The sequence below is a fragment of the Lolium rigidum genome, chromosome 7 (genome assembly GCF_022539505.1).
Source record: "Lolium rigidum isolate FL_2022 chromosome 7, APGP_CSIRO_Lrig_0.1, whole genome shotgun sequence".
Classification (NCBI taxonomy): domain Eukaryota; kingdom Viridiplantae; phylum Streptophyta; class Magnoliopsida; order Poales; family Poaceae; genus Lolium; species Lolium rigidum.
The window spans coordinates 312,658,261-312,678,404 of record NC_061514.1 but is presented as its reverse complement, the minus strand read 5'-3'; the positions used below and the strand labels follow the sequence as shown (position 1 = coordinate 312,678,404).

At 47.1% G+C, this 20,144-nt stretch overlaps 1 protein-coding gene across 1 annotated transcript; it reads right to left on the bottom strand.

The window, feature by feature from the left end:
• Positions 1-10,767: 10,767 nt before the first annotated feature.
• LOC124674850 (probable serine/threonine-protein kinase PBL7) lies at positions 10,768-13,806 on the bottom strand. Its single transcript, XM_047210905.1, has 5 exons — positions 13,653-13,806; positions 12,966-13,210; positions 12,426-12,615; positions 11,941-12,332; positions 10,768-11,386 (listed from the first exon to the last, which is right to left on the bottom strand). Exons 1-5 carry the CDS (start codon positions 13,744-13,746, stop codon positions 11,090-11,092), a joined length of 1,218 nt encoding a protein of 405 aa, XP_047066861.1. The 5' UTR covers positions 13,747-13,806; the 3' UTR covers positions 10,768-11,089.
• Between the last annotated feature and the right edge of the window lie 6,338 nt (positions 13,807-20,144).

The following is a 20,144-nucleotide window of genomic DNA, read 5'->3' as shown; positions in this document are numbered from 1 at the left end:
GGAAGCCCTATTTTCCACTAGTGGGGAGGACAAGAGGTTGCGGTCGAGGAGGATGAGAGTATCTTGATTTGCATAATCACTCTAACAAGAACATTATGAAAGATCAAGAATTGACTAACACGGCTACTAGCCTGGTTAGAAATAAGGACATTGAAATGACTGATGCTGGAAGATTGGCTAAACAGAGTTAGCATGGGAGAGTTAGAGGGTCCTCCCTATTCCCATGAGAAGGGTTAACACAAAGGTACGGTAATGATCATGGATAAGGATGAGTTGGGTGATGCTGAACTATTACGGATTGTAGTATGGTAAGTTTTTTCCCTAAAAGACCTAGATTTAATCGAACATTGGGAAGCACTGCTAAATGGTGTATGAAGGAAACATCTACAAGACTTTGCTACTGTATTTTATCTTCAGTTTACCGGACCTATCTAATTTACTTTTGAGGGGGTTGTGTTCAATGATGGAAATATGTCAGGGTTAAGGTTCCACCTGTAGCTATGCATACATATATAAGTAAAGCGCATATGTATAAAAAATAAAATATAGATAAGAGATTTGTGGGTAGCACATCCGTAAATACCCTTGACCCTAAAGTCAGAGGTGACAAGAGCCTAATGGTCCAATCATTATACTAACAGCTGCAAGCAGCAACAATTATTAAGTAAATACAGACCAAAGTGTTAAGCTAGATGATTGTGCCATGATCCCGAATGAATCACTAAACATGTACCGGTACTTTCCCCTTTCTGTCACAGAGGTTTCGCGCGTACACGCCGTTCTCCACTCATCCCACCTCTTCCCTTGATCCTCGCTAATGACATGGGTACCTGCAGATCATCATAGATGAGGCAAAGAGACAAGGATACAAGATCGCAAAACTCCTATTCAATCCTTACACATAACATAAGATTATATGCACATAGTTGCTACGAGGATTCACCCCAACCCGCAGCCTGTGAGGACTACTCACACATAATATCAAGATCAAACATAGAAATCATTGTGCAAAATACTTAGATTGAAATCAAATATTCTTACAATGGTCGCCAATTCTCAAGGAGATCTCTATTATAATGGTGATGGCTATGGCTATGGAGGAGATGGAGGATGGACTGGATGAAATATGGGGATGGATCTCCTTCGGTGTGTTGCAGATGGATCTGGTGGATGGTGGCTCTGTTTGGCGATGAATGGCTCTGTTTTCAGCATCGGTCCCTTCACGACTTTTATAGTGTTTGACCTTGGAAACGCAGCAGTGCATGGTACGGACGGACGGTACGGGAGGGGCTTGCCTGTACCGGTGCTCGTTAAAACCCTGATACCGCCTTTCCGAGCGTAGTCAACATTTTCATGCTCCTGACGCAATTTTATTCAGTAATTGCAGGTCCATTTGCCATTTATGACGTGATATCCCGCACAACGTCCAAAAATAGAAGAGATTGCACATTTTTGCATTGATTAAGCATTAGTGGCAAGTTGAGAGGCAAACTTAGTCAATTTCTTGACTTAGCTAGGGATTTAAACGCGAGAAAATATGGCGTATTTCACAGCCATCACAGGACTAGGATGTTGGTAAACAAGATAATTCTAAACTTCGTAAGAAGTGCAGCAAGGAGAATGAAAATTCTAAATCGCCTTCTAATTCACCGACGGGTTCCGTTGGGAGCACTGAAAATCGTAGGATGGAACCAAGGTATGTGTAACTCCTCTTTAGTTCGCACGCTTTTGATTCTTTAGGAGCAAATAAAGTTGGATCTGTATTTTATGTCTGAAACACATTTGGGTAGAGCTAAGGCAGAAAATTTGCAAATAAGGTTGAGGTTTGATGAGATGCTAGTTTCGGAGAGCAGTAGGAGAAGTGGAGTTTTGGTGATGTTCTGGAACAACGAGATTGACCAAAGTCACGTCATAGGACATAATCCCTAATTGCATTGATATTCACATAGATGAACACAGTGGCGCGAGATGGCACCTCACTGGTTTATATGGCTAGCCTAGTAGTGACAAGAAATATTTGACGTTGGAGTATATCTGAACTTTGCATGCATCGGTTGATCTTCCTTGGATCATCGTTAGATACTTCGATGAAATCATGTTTGGGAGTGAGAAGAAAGGGTGCAACATGAGACCATAATGATGCATGCAAGCATTCCGTGATACTTTGAGAGCATGCAACCTGAAGGAGATGGGTTACTTGGGTGATCTATTCACAAAGCGTAGAGGGAAAATCCGAGAAATATTGTACCTCGTTGTGTGATCCAAGATAGGCTGTGATGTTACCTTTAGTTCGAGTGGTTATATGACATTGATCCGAGATACTATAACAAGTCTAATCACTGAGTGTATTGATTAACATTGATTTAAATGCAGATATTCAACATATGCCTCGGAGAAGAAAGGTTTGAGGCGCGCTGGCTCTGTGAGGAATCGGTATAACGGATCATCCCAACTGCATGGAAAGAGCGAAATAGTTCCATGTAGATTCCTCATTGAGTGAATACACGAAAGAAGTGCGTGATTATTTACATAAATGGGACAAGGACGTGTGAAAATGACCTAGAAAAAGGTTGTTGGAATTACATAAGGACCTGAACGAGGTCATGAGTGGGGCGTTGATGGACAAAGAGGTAGCAAAACAAAAACAAATCCAACTGAGAATGGAAAATTTGCTAGAACATGAAGAACTATATTGGATCCAATGAGGAAGATTGAATTGGTTGCATCATGGAGACCGAAACACTGCTTTTTCCCACCGATCGGATACAACTCGCCTGTCGCCTTATGCGCAATTTCATCAAGTCATTGGAAAATGATGCCAGTGATAGTGTTGATGATTTGGATCAACTAATCTCTTTGGCTGCGGGATACTTTGAGAATTTGTTCACCTCTGAGATTATGGATCCGTACAAAAAATTTATAGACAAAGTAGACCCGTCTACTTATGAGGAGATGAATGAGAGGTTGAGAACTTCTTGGAGCAAAAAAAGTCCCATGGCAAACGTGGGGAGGTTGTCTAAGCAGGTGTTGGATAAGATTAGACGCCCCCCTGACGACATAAACTTACCCCACCAGGGTTCCACTCTAGCCGCCAGCTTTCTAACGAGGAACAACCACTGTTCCATCGTCAGCCTCCTATCCGAAATCGGGAGCCCTAGGTAGATAAAAGGGAACTCACCCAACTTGCAATTCAGCTTATCTGCCACAGTCTGCTGGCGCTCCGGGGAAGTCCCCATGACTATCACCTCGGATTTGTGGTAATTAATCTTGAGTCCCGACATGTCTTCGAAGCAGAGCAAGATGAACTTAAGGTTAGCCAATTGCACGTCGTCGTCTTGGATCATGATGATAGTATCATCGGCGTATTGGAGATGCGTGATTCCCCAGGAATCAGGTGAGGGGCGATCCCGGCAATGTGCCCAGCTTCGTTTGCCTTGGACAGAATAACTGAGAGCGCCTCCGCCATGAAGTTAAAAAGAAGCGGGGAGAGTGGGTCTCCCTGCCGCACTCCCCGCTTGTTCCGGAAGAAGGGCCCGATCTCCCCATTGATCGAGATCGCAGTCTGGCCTCCCGCCACCAGCTGGGAGATGCGGTGAACCACCCCAGCATCAAAACCTTTGCAACGCAGCACCTCCGTGAGGAAATCCCAATTAACCCTGTCGTAGGCTTTCTCGAAATCTAGCTTAAGCAGCACACACGCCTCTTTCTTTGACTTAACTTCGTGAACCAGTTCGTGCAGGGCCAACACCCCATCAAGGATAAAGCGACCCTTGATAAACGCTGTTTGGTTGGGACTAATGACTCTGTTCGCAATGACTGTCCAAGGGTTAGGGTTTCCAGCCGCCAATCGGGATCTGAGACTTCTCAAACCTCCAGCCACCACTCTCCTCCCTTCTCCTTCCCTGCGTCCTCTCCCGCGGCGGCGTCGCATGGACAGAGAGCGGAGGATGAAGCGTCCCTTCGGGGAGACGGGGGACGGCCAGGGCGGCTGGCGGCGCGAAAGGGATCTCAGGCAGAAGCTTGATAGGGAGCAAGAAGAGCAGCGGCGACAGCAGCGTGAGCGTGATTGGGATGCTCAGCGACGGGAGGAAGACCACCGCGCCAGGGACAGGCAAGGCAGGGAGCTGCAGCGGCCCCCGGCCCCGAACCCACGAGGGCGTGGTACGGGAAGGGGGGAGGAGCGCGTGGACAAGCACATCCGCCATGGATCTGGGTCGAGGGCGACCGAGTTGGGTGGCGGTGAGGCCACTCATATTACTTGCTACAAGCTGCGGGAAACTTGGACACGTCCGGGCCGCATGCACCGAAGAGCCCTTCTGCATCAAGTGCAACAAGGTAGGCCACCTGTCCGCCATGTGTGCCTTCTACAACAGGGCGGCTGAACCCTTCTGGGCTGGGTACGGCAGCAACGGGGTGGGCTTTGTCTGCTGTGAAGTATCAGAGGAAGAAATGCTACCGCCGGCACCCAATGCGGCAAGAATTTCGCTGGAGATTGGATCCCTTTCGGCGGAACAGTTGGAGGATGAGCTCAAGGACCTTGTCGACGAGGGATGGAACTGGAATGTGCAGCAGCTCAGCGAGTCAGACTTCGCAGCCTTCTTCCCCTCTAAGGAAAGCCTCCGCATGGCCATCCGCGGTGGAGGCCTCAACCTGCCAATGAGCAAGCTGCATGTGAACGTGGAGGCATCTGTCGGGGACCCGGCTGCGGCGGATCAGCTCGAGGAGGTGTGGGTGAAGCTCTTCGACGTCCCCGCCCCCTACAAGCAACCGTCACGCATTTTGCTGGCCACTCGGGAGCTGGGGCGACCTGTGGGAGTGGATGAAGCGTCTCTTGATGCGCCTGACAGCCCGGTGAGACTCTTGGTGGGATGCAAGAGGCCAGTTGCCCTGCCCTCCTTCATTATGATGTATGTCAACTCCCAAGGGTTCAAGGTGAGAGTGCAGCTGGATAGTGAGAAGATGGCAGTTTCCTCGGCTCCCCCCCCTCCGCCTAAGCCGCCGGGAGACGACAAGGATGAGGACCTCGAGGAATCGGAAGGGGATGGTTGGGATGGGCGTCGCGGGAAGCATATCGAGAAGGGAACAGAGCCGGCCAACCCTCGCCCTGAGTCTAGGGGATTCAGCGGCGCTCCTAAGCATAAGTCTGTCGCCATGGACATTGGCACGGCGTCGCGGGATCCGTCTGAGGTCGTGATCCCCTCCTCCGCCCTCAGCCAATATGGATCCAATCTGCTTGGAAAAGGGGACATTTTTCCTATCTTGAAGAACCTCTTGACGTCGGATCAAGCACCCACTCAGCTGGAGGAACCAGAAGACTCTGACGAGGACCAGCCGCCCCTCTCCCCATCTCTGGTGACCGATTCTACAACGCCGGAGGGGCTGTCTACACCAAGAAGGGACCCAAGATCTCAGGGAAAAGCCATGCACCTTTCTGACCAAGACAGGGTGGAAGCTGGGATTAGCCCCTCGTGGGAGAGCGACCCAGATGCTATGCGCGCGAGGGAGCGCAGGAGCAAGAGCAACTTGGACCGCCCATCTCTGGTCAGAAACCTGGACGGGAAAGATATCGCCATTCAGCTGGTGTTTGAGGGAGACAATCAGGGTGCCAAGGAAGGGTTGGGCTCGAAGCCCATGGATGGTGAAGTGATCGGGGAGCTGGCGGCTTCGGTGGTGCGGGCGCCAAGAACCAAGTCTTCGGCGGGAGGCCCGTCGCGCTTCAGTCGCAGGGGTGCGACCGCGTCGGCTGAACCGATTCTCCAAAGAGCCATGGCACGCGCCGAGCAGAAAGCTACAGGTATATACTCCAAATCTCTTCATGATTTTGCTGCCCTTCCTAATTCTTCCGATGAACACTTGCTAGCTGTTGCAAAAGATAGTTGTATAGTTTTCCCTTCCGCGGCCGGTAACCCCGCCCCGCTCCTCTCCATCATCCGCGCTAAGGAACTGGCCCAAGCAGAACTGGCCCTTGCCCGGGACAAGCTGGCTGCGGAGAAGGCCAAAACAGAGGCTCTAAAGCAACCTGATACGGTGGAGGCAACTGGGGTTGCCTCCCAATCTCCGTCTCTGTCACTAGAAGGGTCTGGTGGGCAGAAGAAGCGGGCGGCGCTGGCTGTCAAGAGAAAGGCACACAAGAAACCAGCGGCAGTTCGTACAAGGATTCTAACCCGCCAAGCACGGGGTCGCAATGCGGGTCCCCAATGAGGGCTCTCTTCTGGAATATTCGTGGTTTCGGGCGTAGGGGGCGCCGAACCATGCTTAAGGACTACCTCCGCATTCACAGAATCGACATTGTATGTCTGCAGGAGACGATTAAACAAGATTTCTCTGACCAGGAACTGCGTAGCCTCGAGGTGGGGGAGAAGTTCTTTTGGTGCTGGCTGCCCGCGAACGGCCAATCGGGGGGATGCTGTTGGGCTTCAGGGACAGTGTTTTCGAGGTGGGAAGGGTTTCCCTCGGGAGATACTTCATCAGCGCGTCCATTCTCTCCCGCGCTGATCGCTTCAAGCTGGAGGTAATGGGAGTGTATGGTATTCACGCCAAATTCGACACTCATAGAGCCAAATTCTACTGGGAAGGGGTGGGCACCAAAAGGAAGTACCACCTTGTCAATTGGCCAGCTGTTTGCAGACCCAAGGCGGTCGGAGGCTTGGGGCTGGTCAACTCGAGACTCAAGAATATTGCCCTGATGCTCAAGTGGGTGTGGAAATTGTACCAAGGGGGCGATCAACTCTGGAAAAGGATCATCAACGCTAAGTACCTAAGATCGAACGATATCTACGCCTCCACGGGAGTGAGGGGCTCCCAGTTCTGGCGTAGCTTACACAGAATCAAACATTTGTTCAAACTTGGGGCCAGACACTGCGTCCGTGATGGCACACGCACGAGCTTCTGGATGGACAGATGGGCGGGTGACAGGCCTCTGAAAGACAGGTTCCCAGCCTCGTTTAGTATCGCTCTAGATCAGATGGAGTCCGTTGCTCAGGTGTGTACCAGGTTGGAGCCGATGCGTTTCCGTAGACAACTGCCTCTGGAGCTCACGGGTGACCACGGCGAGCTTATTGCCTTGATTGGATCAACCACTCTCTCCCAGGGCCAGGATACGGTTTCGTGGCTCTTGGAGGAGAATGGGATTTACTCGGTGAAATCCATGTATGCCCGATTGTCGCGCGGGGCGACGATTGCTCATTTCAAGGATGTTTGGGCCGCTAAGATTCCGCTAAAGATCCGCATCTTCTCCTGGCAGTTGGTGCTTGACCGCCTTCCTTCTAGCTCCAACATCCTATCCAGACATGGTCCGGGTAATGGAAAGTGCGCCCTGTGTGGAGAGATGGAGACTGCAGACCATATTTTCTTCGGGTGCTCTCTGGCGAGGTTCGCCTGGAGCGTCATTAGGGAGATCCTGGGTTGTAGCTGGTGCCCAGCCTCTTTTCCCCAATTCTTTGCGATTATCTCCAACTTTGCTTGGTAGAGCTAGGCGGACGATCTGGTGCCTGTTCATTGCACAATCTTGGGCCTTATGGGTGATTAGAAATAAGCTTACTATGGAGTCTAAACTTATCCGACACCCAGCTGATGTTACCTTTAAAACTATGTTATTTATGCAGCACTGGCTCGGCGTGGCAAAGCCAGCGGACCGTCCCCGGCTTAGGTGGTTGATCGCGGCGCTAAGAAGCATCCATGCCCAGCTCATTCCTGCGGATCCGTGAAGCTCGAATCGTGAAGCTGGTGCCGGACATCTACCCCTGTCTAGTCGTTTTGGGTTCTCGGTCTGTTAGGGGAGGCCGACCCCGTTATGTTCCTTCTTTGGCTAAGCTGTATGCCGCAGCATGTAATAACTATGTCTGAACCTTGCGGGGCTTTATTAATTTAAAGTCGGGCACCTAGTGCCTTTTATCTAAAAAAAAGGTTGAGAACTTCTTTTACGAGGGAAGAGGTGAAGAAGCTTTATTTAATATAGTAGTTTTGAAAGTCTCTGGATCAGACGGTCTACATGTTATTTTCTATAAACGGTTTTGACATATTATTGGAGAAGATGTTACATATTAGGTCTTACTAGCTGTAAATTCCAGGAGCATACCTGAGGGATGGAATCATACGACTGTGATTTTAATGCCGAAGGTGGAGAACATGGAATTCATAACAAAATTTCGTCTGATAAGCCTTTGCAACGGTTGATTATAAAGTTTTAACAAACTTAATTGCAAATACGTTAAAATATATTCTCCTGGAAATTACATCGCCAACACAAATTGCATTTGTGCCCGGGCGTCTTATCATGAACAGTGTGTTGGTGGCGTATGAGTATATCACACCATGCCAATGAATTTTGGAATCGTGTGGAGACGGTTATTCGGGATATATTCAACCAGGATAAACTGTGGTATACTTATAGAATACATGATATTAGTCTCTTTATGTCCCTGTTTTGCTGCTTGATTTATGTGTACACCACGTGTGATACATACTAAGATACATCTTTGCAATAAATTTATTGTGTGCATTAATTCATGCACTATGTTCACCTTTTCGAGATAAAAAGTGTGATCGAACATTGTAAGTTTGTAACTACTGTAGCAGCTAAGGTGAAGGAGCCGCCGTCAGCTGATATGAACATATGACGAGCCACGGTCGAGAGATGATGAGATAGAGTTACGGACAGAAACATAAACGTAAGACGCTTTAAATAGGGAAATGCAGAGTGGCTCTTGGGTGCCACAAACCCCCATACTTGGAAAAATGAAAAAATAATAAAATAAAAGGTTAAAAAATTTGAACTTTTTTTTGAAATCAAAGATGATCAGTATTGCACTTCTATAAAAATGTTTCCCTAGAAAATTACTTTCAGGGCTCCTTTGATTCAAAGGATTTCTATAGGAATTGTGTAGGATTTGGTTCCTATGGGAAAATTTCCTATACATGTTGTTTGATTCATAGGAACATATCCTATAGGAAAAATTCCTATAGGAATCTTGTAGTGTAATTCCTATAGGAAAAAAGCATTAGCTCATACCTCATGGAAAAATGCCTTTGCTACAATCAAACAAACTTCATCTTCCTATAGAATTCAAGTAAACATGTCATTCCAATCCTATACCTTTCCTATTCCTATGCTTTTCCTATCCTTTAAATCAAAGGAGCCCTCATTGTATGCTGGGTAAAAAAGCAAACTCAAAACACCCCATGACCATGTACTATTCACTTTATATTTGTCATAATTTTGTTTTTTTTTTGCTCCGAAGACCATGGGAATCATTTCGTTTGCAAACATTTTTTTACGAGTACAAACTTGATCATCCTTGGTTTTCAAGAAGATTTAAAAAAATTGACTTTTCAAAATAACTAAAAAAAATTGGTGTACGGGGGTGTGTGTGGCACCCGAGAGCCAAAAGTTCCCTTCCGTTTTAAATAGTATTATGCTTAAGAAAACTGTAAACGGAGGCCGAGCTACATGTAGCCCTTTATTTTCAAAAATTCAAAATCATACTCTGAAGTTTCAAAAAAGTCTAAAAAAACATGTAGACGATGATAAAATCTACAAACGTGCAAAATCTCAATGTAAAATTCTTTGTGTTATAGACTATACAAAAATGACAAAATCTGACAGGTTTTATAGTTTTCAAATGTGCACTATTCACTATTATCAGATCCACACATTTGTTATTTCTGTCTAGCCTAAACTACTAATAATTTCACATTAAGATTTTACATGTTTGTAGATACCATCATTGGCTACATCCAGATTTTTTTAGAATTTTTTAAATTAAAACTATGATTTTCAAAATTTTAAAAATAAAGGACTACATGTAGCTCGGTCCATTCATAATTTCGTATGATTTGTTGTACTGGCACATGTGTTGGGGAGTTCATCTCTTCTCTTCTCACCCATGTATTCAGCCTGCTTTCCTTTTGGCTGCATGCATTTTCCTCCGTGACATGAAGTACAGTGCACCTGGTGACCACTGAGTGTGCTGTTAGCATGTGGGCAGCTGCTTTTTTACTTTCGGCCAGTGTGAGCGAGTGTTCCATTCACATACATTTTTGTCAAGACATCCATGTGTGATGTGTCAAGTCGACCACACAAATCACAATCTGATTCACGTCATCATCCTTTATATAGGAATACTCGCTGTTACGTATGCGCTTTATTGTTCGGTAAACGCCACACGACGTGCGTTAAACACGCCACGAGTAGTAGCTTTTGTCATCTGTCACAACCGGACCTCTTTTGGTTCATAGGGTTGTTAGAGGAAAACCCTAGGAAACGGAGGAGTTTTTCCGTTGGATCAGACTTCAAAAAATCCCTTTTCTTTCTTTTCTTCTTGAGAGGAAAAATTCTCTTTTCTATATTCCTACACACAAAGAACAAAGCAAAGCCATAACTTGCTTGGCAATGACCTAATCCAACAGCATTTGCATAGGCTTTAATCTTGATTTGACTATGCGTTTTAAGATTCTTTGTTTTGTCTATTCCCGCGAAAGAAAGAACCAAATTTCAGGAATTCCTGTATTTTCACAATCTCTGTTTTTTTTCACATGCAGTCCTAACTTATTTATGCGATCCCTTTTCCTGCGTTATCGAACTCCTGCAAAGCAAAGAGGCCAATAGTTGAGTAAAATAGCAACAATAAGCAAAAGCATCAGCCTTGACAAATGTTTGCTTGCTTATGGCCAAATCACTACAAACACCTTAGTCAGATATTCAGGGCCAGAACCCTCAAACTCTAGTCTAGATATAAACACATAGTGACACACTTGACCAATTCTAGCTTCAAAAGGAGAAATGATAATTCATAACCCGAACGAATTATAATGTCATGAATTACATTTGACTCATCTGGCTACATTAGATACGGACATGACCTAAACACATGCATGCATCATCTCTATAGGATCACCTCTAAGATAGATCAACATACATCACCGATCCATCGGTTCTCTAACATTAACATGTAAATGCAACAGCTTCGCTATCAACAAAACCTCTCTCCGTTTCTGTTTGGGACACCTAGCTCTTCCAGATACCGCATCGACAAAATTCAGGGCTTTACCGGAGCCCTTATGTTGCTTTTCTACATACCATATTACCACCTCACACACTTCCTCTCTGATGATCCGCACCATGGTTCCTTGCTCGGGGTGGTGTGCTGGGTGCCGCTGAACGTGACGTGCGATGGACGCCATGCACTTCTGGATCATAGGTCTGGGAGGCAAGGTAGCTGAGGGCTGTGACAACGTCCCCAATCACTGGTCTCATGGTCGGCTGTTCTTGGACGCACATTGCAGCGACAGCCAGGGCCTGGTACAATCCCCTTGAAGGATACCGGCCCTCGAGTGCTGGGTCTGCCATCTGGGGAAACTTCCTCCTGTCTTTGAACAAGGGTCGGGCCTGAAATTGTGCACCAAAAATAATTATATCGATACTGATTACAAAATACAATGCGACATCTTTACCAAAGCCTTGTCATGACCCTAGCCTTGTCATGACCCTCTTTTTTCAATCCCTATCCAGCATACTACAATAATGAAAGCAAATCTTGGTCAAACCAACCATGCTAAAATCAATGAAGTATGATGCTACCTTTTCATTCTAGTAGGTTTGTAGTAACATTGCAAGGAGAAGCTTGGCTTAAGACAATATGGTCTTCAAGCAAAATTAGTTGAAGACTATGGTAGAATTTGATGAAAAAATATAAATTCCAAAGTTGGAAAGAAGAAAAAGGAGAGGAACTGAGAATAAACCTCCTATAGTTCCCTTTCAGCTGGAAAGAAAAAAATGATACGAGCTAAAGAGACTGATATCTGGTAATTTTCAGGAATACTTAAATAATCAATATTAACAAGAGGTAGCAGATTTCCCAATCTGGCCCCAATAGCCAAACTCTAGTAGCCTATACCACAATGGAGAAGAAAATAACATCACAAAAAGTATCAGTAGCTTACCCATGCAACAAGATTTTGCTCCCCTGCAGCTCTGGTGTTGTCGATAGCCCTTCGCCCTGTGATGATCTCCAACAGAACAACACCATAGCTATAAACATCTGACTTTAGAGTCAACTGGCCAGTCATAGCATACTCAGGGGCACAATATCCGTATGTACCCATCACTCTAGTGGAAACATGGGTTTTATCGCCAACTGGGCCAAGCTTTGCCAGTCCGAAGTCAGACAGCTTCGGGTGATATCCCTCTCCAAGCAGGATGTTTGAACATTTCAAGTCCCGGTATATTACAGGAGGATTGGTTTTGTCATGCAAATGCTCCAACCCTTTAGCCGCACCAGCAGCTATCTTCATCCTTGTATTCCAGTCAAGCCGAGGTTTATCTGGGGAAGGATCTGATTACAATACGTAAGATCCGGTTGTCAGCATACAAACTTTAACCATCCAATAAACTGAAACAGAAACACATTGTTTTTTTAGTAGCGTACCGTGAAGGTGATCCTCCAAAGAACCCAACGGCATGTACTCATAAACCAAAAGCCGCTGATCACCATCGGCGCAATAGCCGATAAGGTTGACTAGATTCGGGTGGTGCAGCAAGCTCAGCATCAGAACCTCAACAAGAAACTCCCGGTTGCCTTGCAGCCCATCACGATCAAGCTGTTTTATAGCAACAACCTACAAATTGTAAAAAAAAAAAACTCAGCATGTTAGTCAGCTGCAGGAAATAGATTGACAAATTATTATACATGAAAATATTTTTGTTCACACAAGGTGTCGCTTAACAGCTACGGAGTAGATTAAATCAATTAATAACGATAACAATCCTTGATAGGCTGTTGTTCCAAGTTTATTCGAACCCATTTTCCATTATTATTTCATAACAGCCAAAATGAACTGGACCCGGTCTCGGGGGTTCGGACACTGGGAAAAGTTTACTAATAGACAAAATTAAGTACACACAATCCTTGAAAAAAATAATGTAAGTGTACTTGGATGCGGGGATAGCGACTTGGCAAGAACCTCACCTGGTTGACACTCTCCAGGTAGCCCTTGTAGACCCGGCCAAAGCCGCCCTCCCCTAGGAGGCAGTCGGCCCTGAAGTTGTTGGTGGCCGCGGCGAGCTCCCTGAAGGTGAAGGTCTGCGCGGCGATGTGGCGGTGCTGGGATCCGTTGCTGAGGACGAACTCCTTCTTGGCCTCCGACAGCGAGTCCTGCCGCGCCGCGCTCGACGACGCCGCCGCCGACGAGCACCCCGCCGGTCTCGCTTTCTCTGAAGAAAAACAATACACAAAACAGCACGCGCGCGCCCGTCCGTCAGAATCGGCCAGATAAAGGGGTAGAGGAATTCAGGAAAAGGAGTGCGCCGGGTTGTCTGGCAATAAAAGGGAAAGCGCGCGTCATCCCCGACCGGAATTCCGCCATCTTTCGGGGAAATCTTTGCTTTTCTGGAGAAGGAGGAGTTTGATTCTGAACCAAGTTTACAAGCAGAAGAATATGTAAATTTTGGGGAGGGCGAACTAGACTCGGACCGTCGGACCACTGACGAGACAGCTCGTGAACCAAGAAATTGCCCCGTGAAATCGCGCCGAGACGAGGCGAATCAGCGGGGTCGTTTGCGAATCTAGTGAAGTTTCACGAATCCCCACTGATTGCAGAGCACGAGAACAAGAAAATAACAGCAGGGGAGGGAAAATCTAGCACGGGCGGATCACCTGCGGCGGGAGGGATCTGAGGCTTCTCCATCGGCGGCGGCGGCGGCGGCTTCTTCATCTTCTTGGCACCCAAGCAGGAGAAGCAGCAGCCCATGGCACCTCGACTCTTGAGACCAGAGAGAGAGAGAGAGCTTTGAGTGTCCGCGTGAGGAAGAAGGCGAGGAGAGCGAAACGAGGAAGAGATTAATAATTTTCGAGTTATTTGGGGGCGATCTCTCGGCTTCCTTTGCTTCTAGAATAACGCACGCATGACAGGACAGCTACTCTACTCGCAAGTGTCAAACGGAAAGCAAAAGTCACTGGTGGACAGTGGCCGCACCGCATTTCCTGCTCGTCAAAAAAAAATCAGTTTGCTCCAGCTGAAATATTAGGCTCCTTCAATTTACAGGAATTATTTAGAAATTGTATAGTATTTAGATTCTATGAGATTTTTTTTCTACACTAGGTGTTTAATTCATAGGAACATATTCTCTAGGAAATAATCTTATAAGAATCTTGTAGTGCAAAATCTATAGGAAATAAACATGAGGTCATACCTCATGAAAAATTCCTTTGGCACAATAAAAAAGAACTCATCTTTTTATAGGATTCAATTAGGTATTGACATACAATTTTATGTTTTTTTCTATTCCTATGACTTTCCTATCCTCTGAATCAAAAGAGCCCTTACTTTATACAGTAGTATGTTGCCGGAATATCAAACAAAACAAGTATGAAAGTAAATTCTGCATAAAACATGTTAATCATAAAACATGTTAATCGTTTTTTTGGCGTATCATATTTTTATAGAAGGAAGAGGTTTAAGTACAAGAACGCTACCACTCGTTGCTGGCACGAACTACACACTGACTAGTCCGAAGACAGCCACCGTAAACAAGACAAACACGACAGGAAATAGCATGTCCTAACCTAAGCTACTTTCCGCGCAGGCATGTCGGCAACGGAGGAGGGCCCCTCTCCACGCGCGCATGTTTGATATCTATCCATGCATGGAATCGAACATCCGTGAAAGTTCTGATTGTGCCCCATTTCCAATTCAAAAACCACTAGGCATAGAAGGAAATCTTTCCCGGTAGAAGGTTCTCAGTAATCAGCAGTGGGAATAAGCCCTTCCAGTCCGGAACTTTCATCTTTCTTCTGGTGCTGCCAAGACCTGCCTCAAAGTAGATCTTCGGAAAGCCTACGACAGCGTGAACCGGCAATTTATCTACAATCACACCCGGGAATGCTGTTAGAGAAAGTTCCATTCAAGACGAGAGTGTAGCACCACCTTGGTTCTATGAACCCCGGTAGAAGCAGGCAAGAAGAAATAGGTAAGGCAGGGAAGGTATCAATCAGTCGCTCTTTTAACGCGCAAATACTAGTGATGTCTTTGTGTTTAATGCCATTAAAACACGCTAGGATCGGCTTTGAACAGCTCTCATGATGATGAAATTGAACTTCGATTGATTGATGAAAGCAAGAAAGTTTCTAGGGGAAGCTCCTGGCGAGGGGTCTTAATTCGCTGGATGGTACAGGTTGAAACCTCCCGTTTCCCTTGAATGGTACCCTAGGGTAGGTGTGTACTAATAACACCAGGGCGATCTCTATATCTATAGGGACAACTATGATAGGGGGGGTCTGTCGTAAATCCAACAAAGTATGGTAGCTCAAGCGGGGAGCAATCTGCATTTGAGAATGCTATGCTAGCGGTGAACCTAAATCTGACGATGAAGGGGGCAAAGCCACGTCTCGACCAAAGTTGCAAACCTTTGAAAAACGATAGGTCCGAAAAGACTCTCCTTGTAGACGAACCATTAGAAGGAGATCAATAACGGAACTTAAATGGTCCCGAGAAATCATCGCATTGGACTCGTCAGCCATGGCGTGCATAACGTCCCTGAAGAATTGCCTTGGGCAGTGCACCCGTGTTAATTATTTTTCACTCTACTCCTATTTCATCTCTACGATACAACATTTTGGAAGAGTAGCGATTGAATTTTACTGGTCAACGTCGCACGACTATTAATATGATTTTTACATATAATATATCTACAAAGTTAGTAGAAACGAACAAAAAATAAAAGTATTTCACAAGATAAAGACGATTAATACAATTTTAATATACATACTTTGATATATATAAATATATATTTCCTTTGTCTTGGAATAAATGGCTAAGTTTTTTTCCAGATATAGATTTATCTACGCACTAAAATAAATATAGATATATTTACGTATAGACAAAACTGAGTCACATATTTCAAAACAGATGTATTATATATTAGTAGTTCGAGTCATGCACTAAAGATCTTCGAAATAAATGTGTTATATCTTGAAGGTTGAGAGTATAGATGTTATAATGTTGTACTAATGAAAAATCCCACATGGGGTCTCCCATAGCCCTTTGTCATGATCTTTGCGGTCAAAGATAGTCAACCCAAGTCGAGGCCTCAAGTCAAGGAATGGAATAAAAGAGAAGAATAAGTCAAAGATGAAGGACCAAGAGAAAGAAGACCTTTAGAGTGTAGTTGTTATGTGGGCTAGGACTGTGGCCCTAGTCCGTGTCGCAGCGGGAGAGAAAAGTCACTCACGTCGCCCAAGGCGGGCGGCTCGGGGAAACAAAGCTCGCGCCGCCGCCAGTCCCCCAGCCACCTCCGTCCTTCTGGCGATGCTGCTGGCCTCGTCGCGGTGGCGGCGGGCCCCGTTGCCAAAGGTGCATGGGGGATCCCGCGGTGGACGCGAGGGCTACCCGGCATCACGGCTTCGTCTTCTCCGGCGCGTGCGGCGGCTTGACGGCGAGGGGGTGCGGCGAGCGGTGGGATGCGGTGGCGGACGGCGCTGGTGTGGCTGCTGCTGGCGGCGGTTTCGATCGGGGCCCGATCTGAGCCCAGATGTGCTTGGCGGGCCCCGGCGTGCGCGGCAGCTCCTGGTGCATGGCGGCCTTCTGCTGCTTCGCGGTGGTGCCTCTGGCGGCTGGGCATGGTGGAGCTGCAGCACTGCCTACTGGCGGGCGGTTTGGTGGCATCTCGTGGATGTCGGGGCAGCGGCCCCGGACATGGTGGCGGCGGTCTCCTTCCTCGCTGGAGGTGGTCTGGAGTTGGTTGGTCGGTGTGTGGCCGGTTGTGGCGGATTTCGGGATTCAGCACCGTGTCCTGGCGTTGAGGTCTTCAGCCCTGCGTGCCGTGGCAACTGCCCGGGTTCGCTCTGGTCGCTACGGCGACTATCTCGCGGGCGGCGGCGATGATTCGTACAACGACTCTTTCATTGCGGCGGCAAGGAGCCTCGGTGTGGCGGCGCAAAGGATGCTGGGCTCTGCTTTCTATTTTCGATGGCTTCGACGACGGACGTCGCGATCTCTTTGTGTCGGTCGTTGGCTTAGCTTCGAGGGTGCCCGTCGATCTCGGGCTTGACGTGGCACCCGGATGCCGGGGCGGCGGCCCCGGTTTGGTGGTTCTTCATCGTGCCGAGCTAGGAGGTGGCTCTGGCATGAGGCTGTTACGTTTGTGGCCGCAGAAGTCAGGCGCGCAGAGCTGGCGTTGCTGTGCGCGGGTTTGTGATGGTGGTTCGGTCGGTCCTCCAGGAGCGGGTGCGAGGTTTGCAACTCCCTGCCGGGCGAAAGCCTTGCCCTGGCTACTGACGGGTCCGATGACGGTGACGCCCTTGGGTGCCATGTCCTTCTAGGAGGCGTCATCGCGCCAGTGCTGTTGCTCCTCCACCCGGGATTCTCCGGGGGAAACTCCAGATCAAGCATGGGATCGGGCGAGGGTGACGCTCTTGCGTCACTTTCCTGTTGGGGCCTCGTTTTGCATGTGCCGCCGGTCGGAGGGACTAGTGGAGCGCTTTGGTGGTTGGTGTCGGCGAGCTTCTCGTCTTCGGCTGGGCGGTGCGCGGCCCTGGGGCTGGCGATGCTGGAGCAGCGGCTCTGGGATATTGCCTCCGCCGTGTTGCGTCGAGGTGTCAGGCCTCGACTTTGGTTGCTTGGGTGACTTGGCCATTGGCTCGCGTGGGGGCGCGGCCTCGGGGCCGGCGTGGATGTCGGAGCGGCGGCTCCAGTTTTTCGCCTTCGCCTTATCGGGTTGAGGTGTTGGGGTGTCGACCTTGGTCGTTCGGGCGGCTTGGTCGTCAACTCGTATGTGGGAGCGATCTCGGGGTCGGCGTGTTGTGTTGGCTATTGTATTAGGTTTTCGGACGGTTTCCCTTATAAACTGTTCAACTTCTTTTTCAACTTAATCAATGAAAAAGCCATTGGCTAGGTTCAAAAAAAAGTGGGCTAGTCCACCATGGACTATGAACCACACTTTTTTCCTAGTCCAAAATACTTGTAGACCACTAATGACTCCACTATCCTCTAACATGGTTGATGGGAGAGCATCCTTGGTCATTTTTCAGGGCTCTATGGCCTATAAGTAGATAGACATTCGCGGAACATTCGAGGTTTTCAGATGCATCATGCATGGTGGTCATTAAGTGACCACAAACTATCTATCTATGATGTTAGTAAGATTTTTAAGAGCTCAATACCAAGGAATATGGCATTGCCTTGATACTGACAGTGCCATGACCGAGTGATCACAACGAGGTTTTATCGGAGGTGGTGAGCGATGTAGTGCCCGAGACGGTGTGAGACAGTGTTTACAATTCACATCCCCTCGGTGAAGGATCACTACGTTCTACTAGAATTCACTATAATGCAAAGTACATATTACAATGAGTTGTAGGTTGTGTTCTGCCTAAGGCGTCCCTAGGTGGGCTTATAAAGGTAACAAAACCTAGGGTTTCGATAGAGGTGAACCCTAACTGATTACGGAGCTCAAGTCTATGTCAGCAAGAATGCTAAACTTTGGAGTAGAAGTCTTTCGTCTTCCTGAACCTCCTGGAATCCGGGTTGGGCCTCTGTGGTCGGCATGGCCTCCATCTTCTAGCAACTGGGTCGCCAATAGTCTTGTTAACCTTTCCACCCAAGTGGGACACCAAACACGCTAGCATAATCCCTGTCATGATATACCCTACATATCTGGCATATCCCTGACATGAACGAGTAGGATTTAGATTACATGGTGTTTTATTTTTTCTATAGAAACCCTTCTATTTTAGAAAGGCACGAGTGCTAACTTTCCAAGTGGATTGACTCGTTCTCTCTCACTTGTATAAACTAAAAAATGGAGAGCTGGAGCTCCAAGTTCACAATAGAGAACTCTAGTGTTGGACCCGTAGAGGGGTTCATGCTAATCACCCATTGTTCAATTACAACAACATATAAAATCAGATGTCACGGCACGTTGTACATTCCATCAATTTTCTATAACACCCCGCAATTTCACGACAGCGACCTCTATTTTTTGATCTACAAATGTTGATCGTAAATTCAAACTATTTTTGAAACGGTGACCCACCAAAGAATCCTCGAGGTTAATATGATTGACATCTCTGGGTGGCCGCACGACCCAAGATGCAAATAGGTAAAGATTGTCTCCACTGACATATAGAGCCATATGCAGGCTCTGCGAGGGATTTGTTGCCGACCAACTTCTCAAATACTCTGAGTGTATAAATTTTCGATACTCAATTTGTAGGAGAAAATTCCCCGAAAAAAATCAGCTTGTGGAGAGGAAATGAAGGTGCTACTCCTGTACACGAAAGAAACCGCGTGTTCTGCTGTTGCTATTTTTAATGCCTACTACTGGGACAGCGTGCGCATGTAGATACGGAGAGCACGTTTGAATCAGTGGAGGAAGAGGACAAGTTGAACAGTACCATTTTCGATTGAATTGAACCGTTGCGCCGCGTGCGACTTGGAGCGTAGCTGTCGAGCGTATATACGTGCGTACAGCTGAACACGGATCTATAATTCTATATACTCCCTCCCATCTTTAAAAAACTGCTCAAGTTTGTCTAAACTTGGTGTATTTAGACGTGTTTTTAGTGTTAATAAATAGAGGGGAAACTTGTAGTATGGTGGGCGGCATGTATGTGCACAAAAGAAGGAAAACGTTTTTTCCAGAGTAACCAAGGGGTAGCATATAAAAATAGAGGTAGAATATCGGATACAAGAAAACTACAACTGATGTGAACAGCAAGCGTGATACCAACTCCGCTCCAAGGTAGTCCGTAGACACCCATCACCGACCACACAACTACAAAGCGAAAAAAACATGTCCAACACTAAACATCAACACCGCGTCTCGATCGATGCCGGTCACCTCCAAAGGCAACATCTCCCGATGGCATCCCTTTGTCGACATACCATCCATCCTTGATGTCCTAAAGGGGGTGGCAAGTGAATGGCGGGACTTGGCATACCCGAGAAAGAAATTGTCTTAGACTCACTGATCACGATGTTGCGCCGCTGAAGAGAAGCTTGGACAACGATGATCATCGAAGGAGCGCAACGTAGGACCTCCAAGCCATGTCTCCAAGCACGACACTCCCAACAGAGGAACGACATCAAGGGCGCGGTCATCACCACCCAACTCAAAATCTAGGATTTTGCCCGGAGACAACAACCAATAC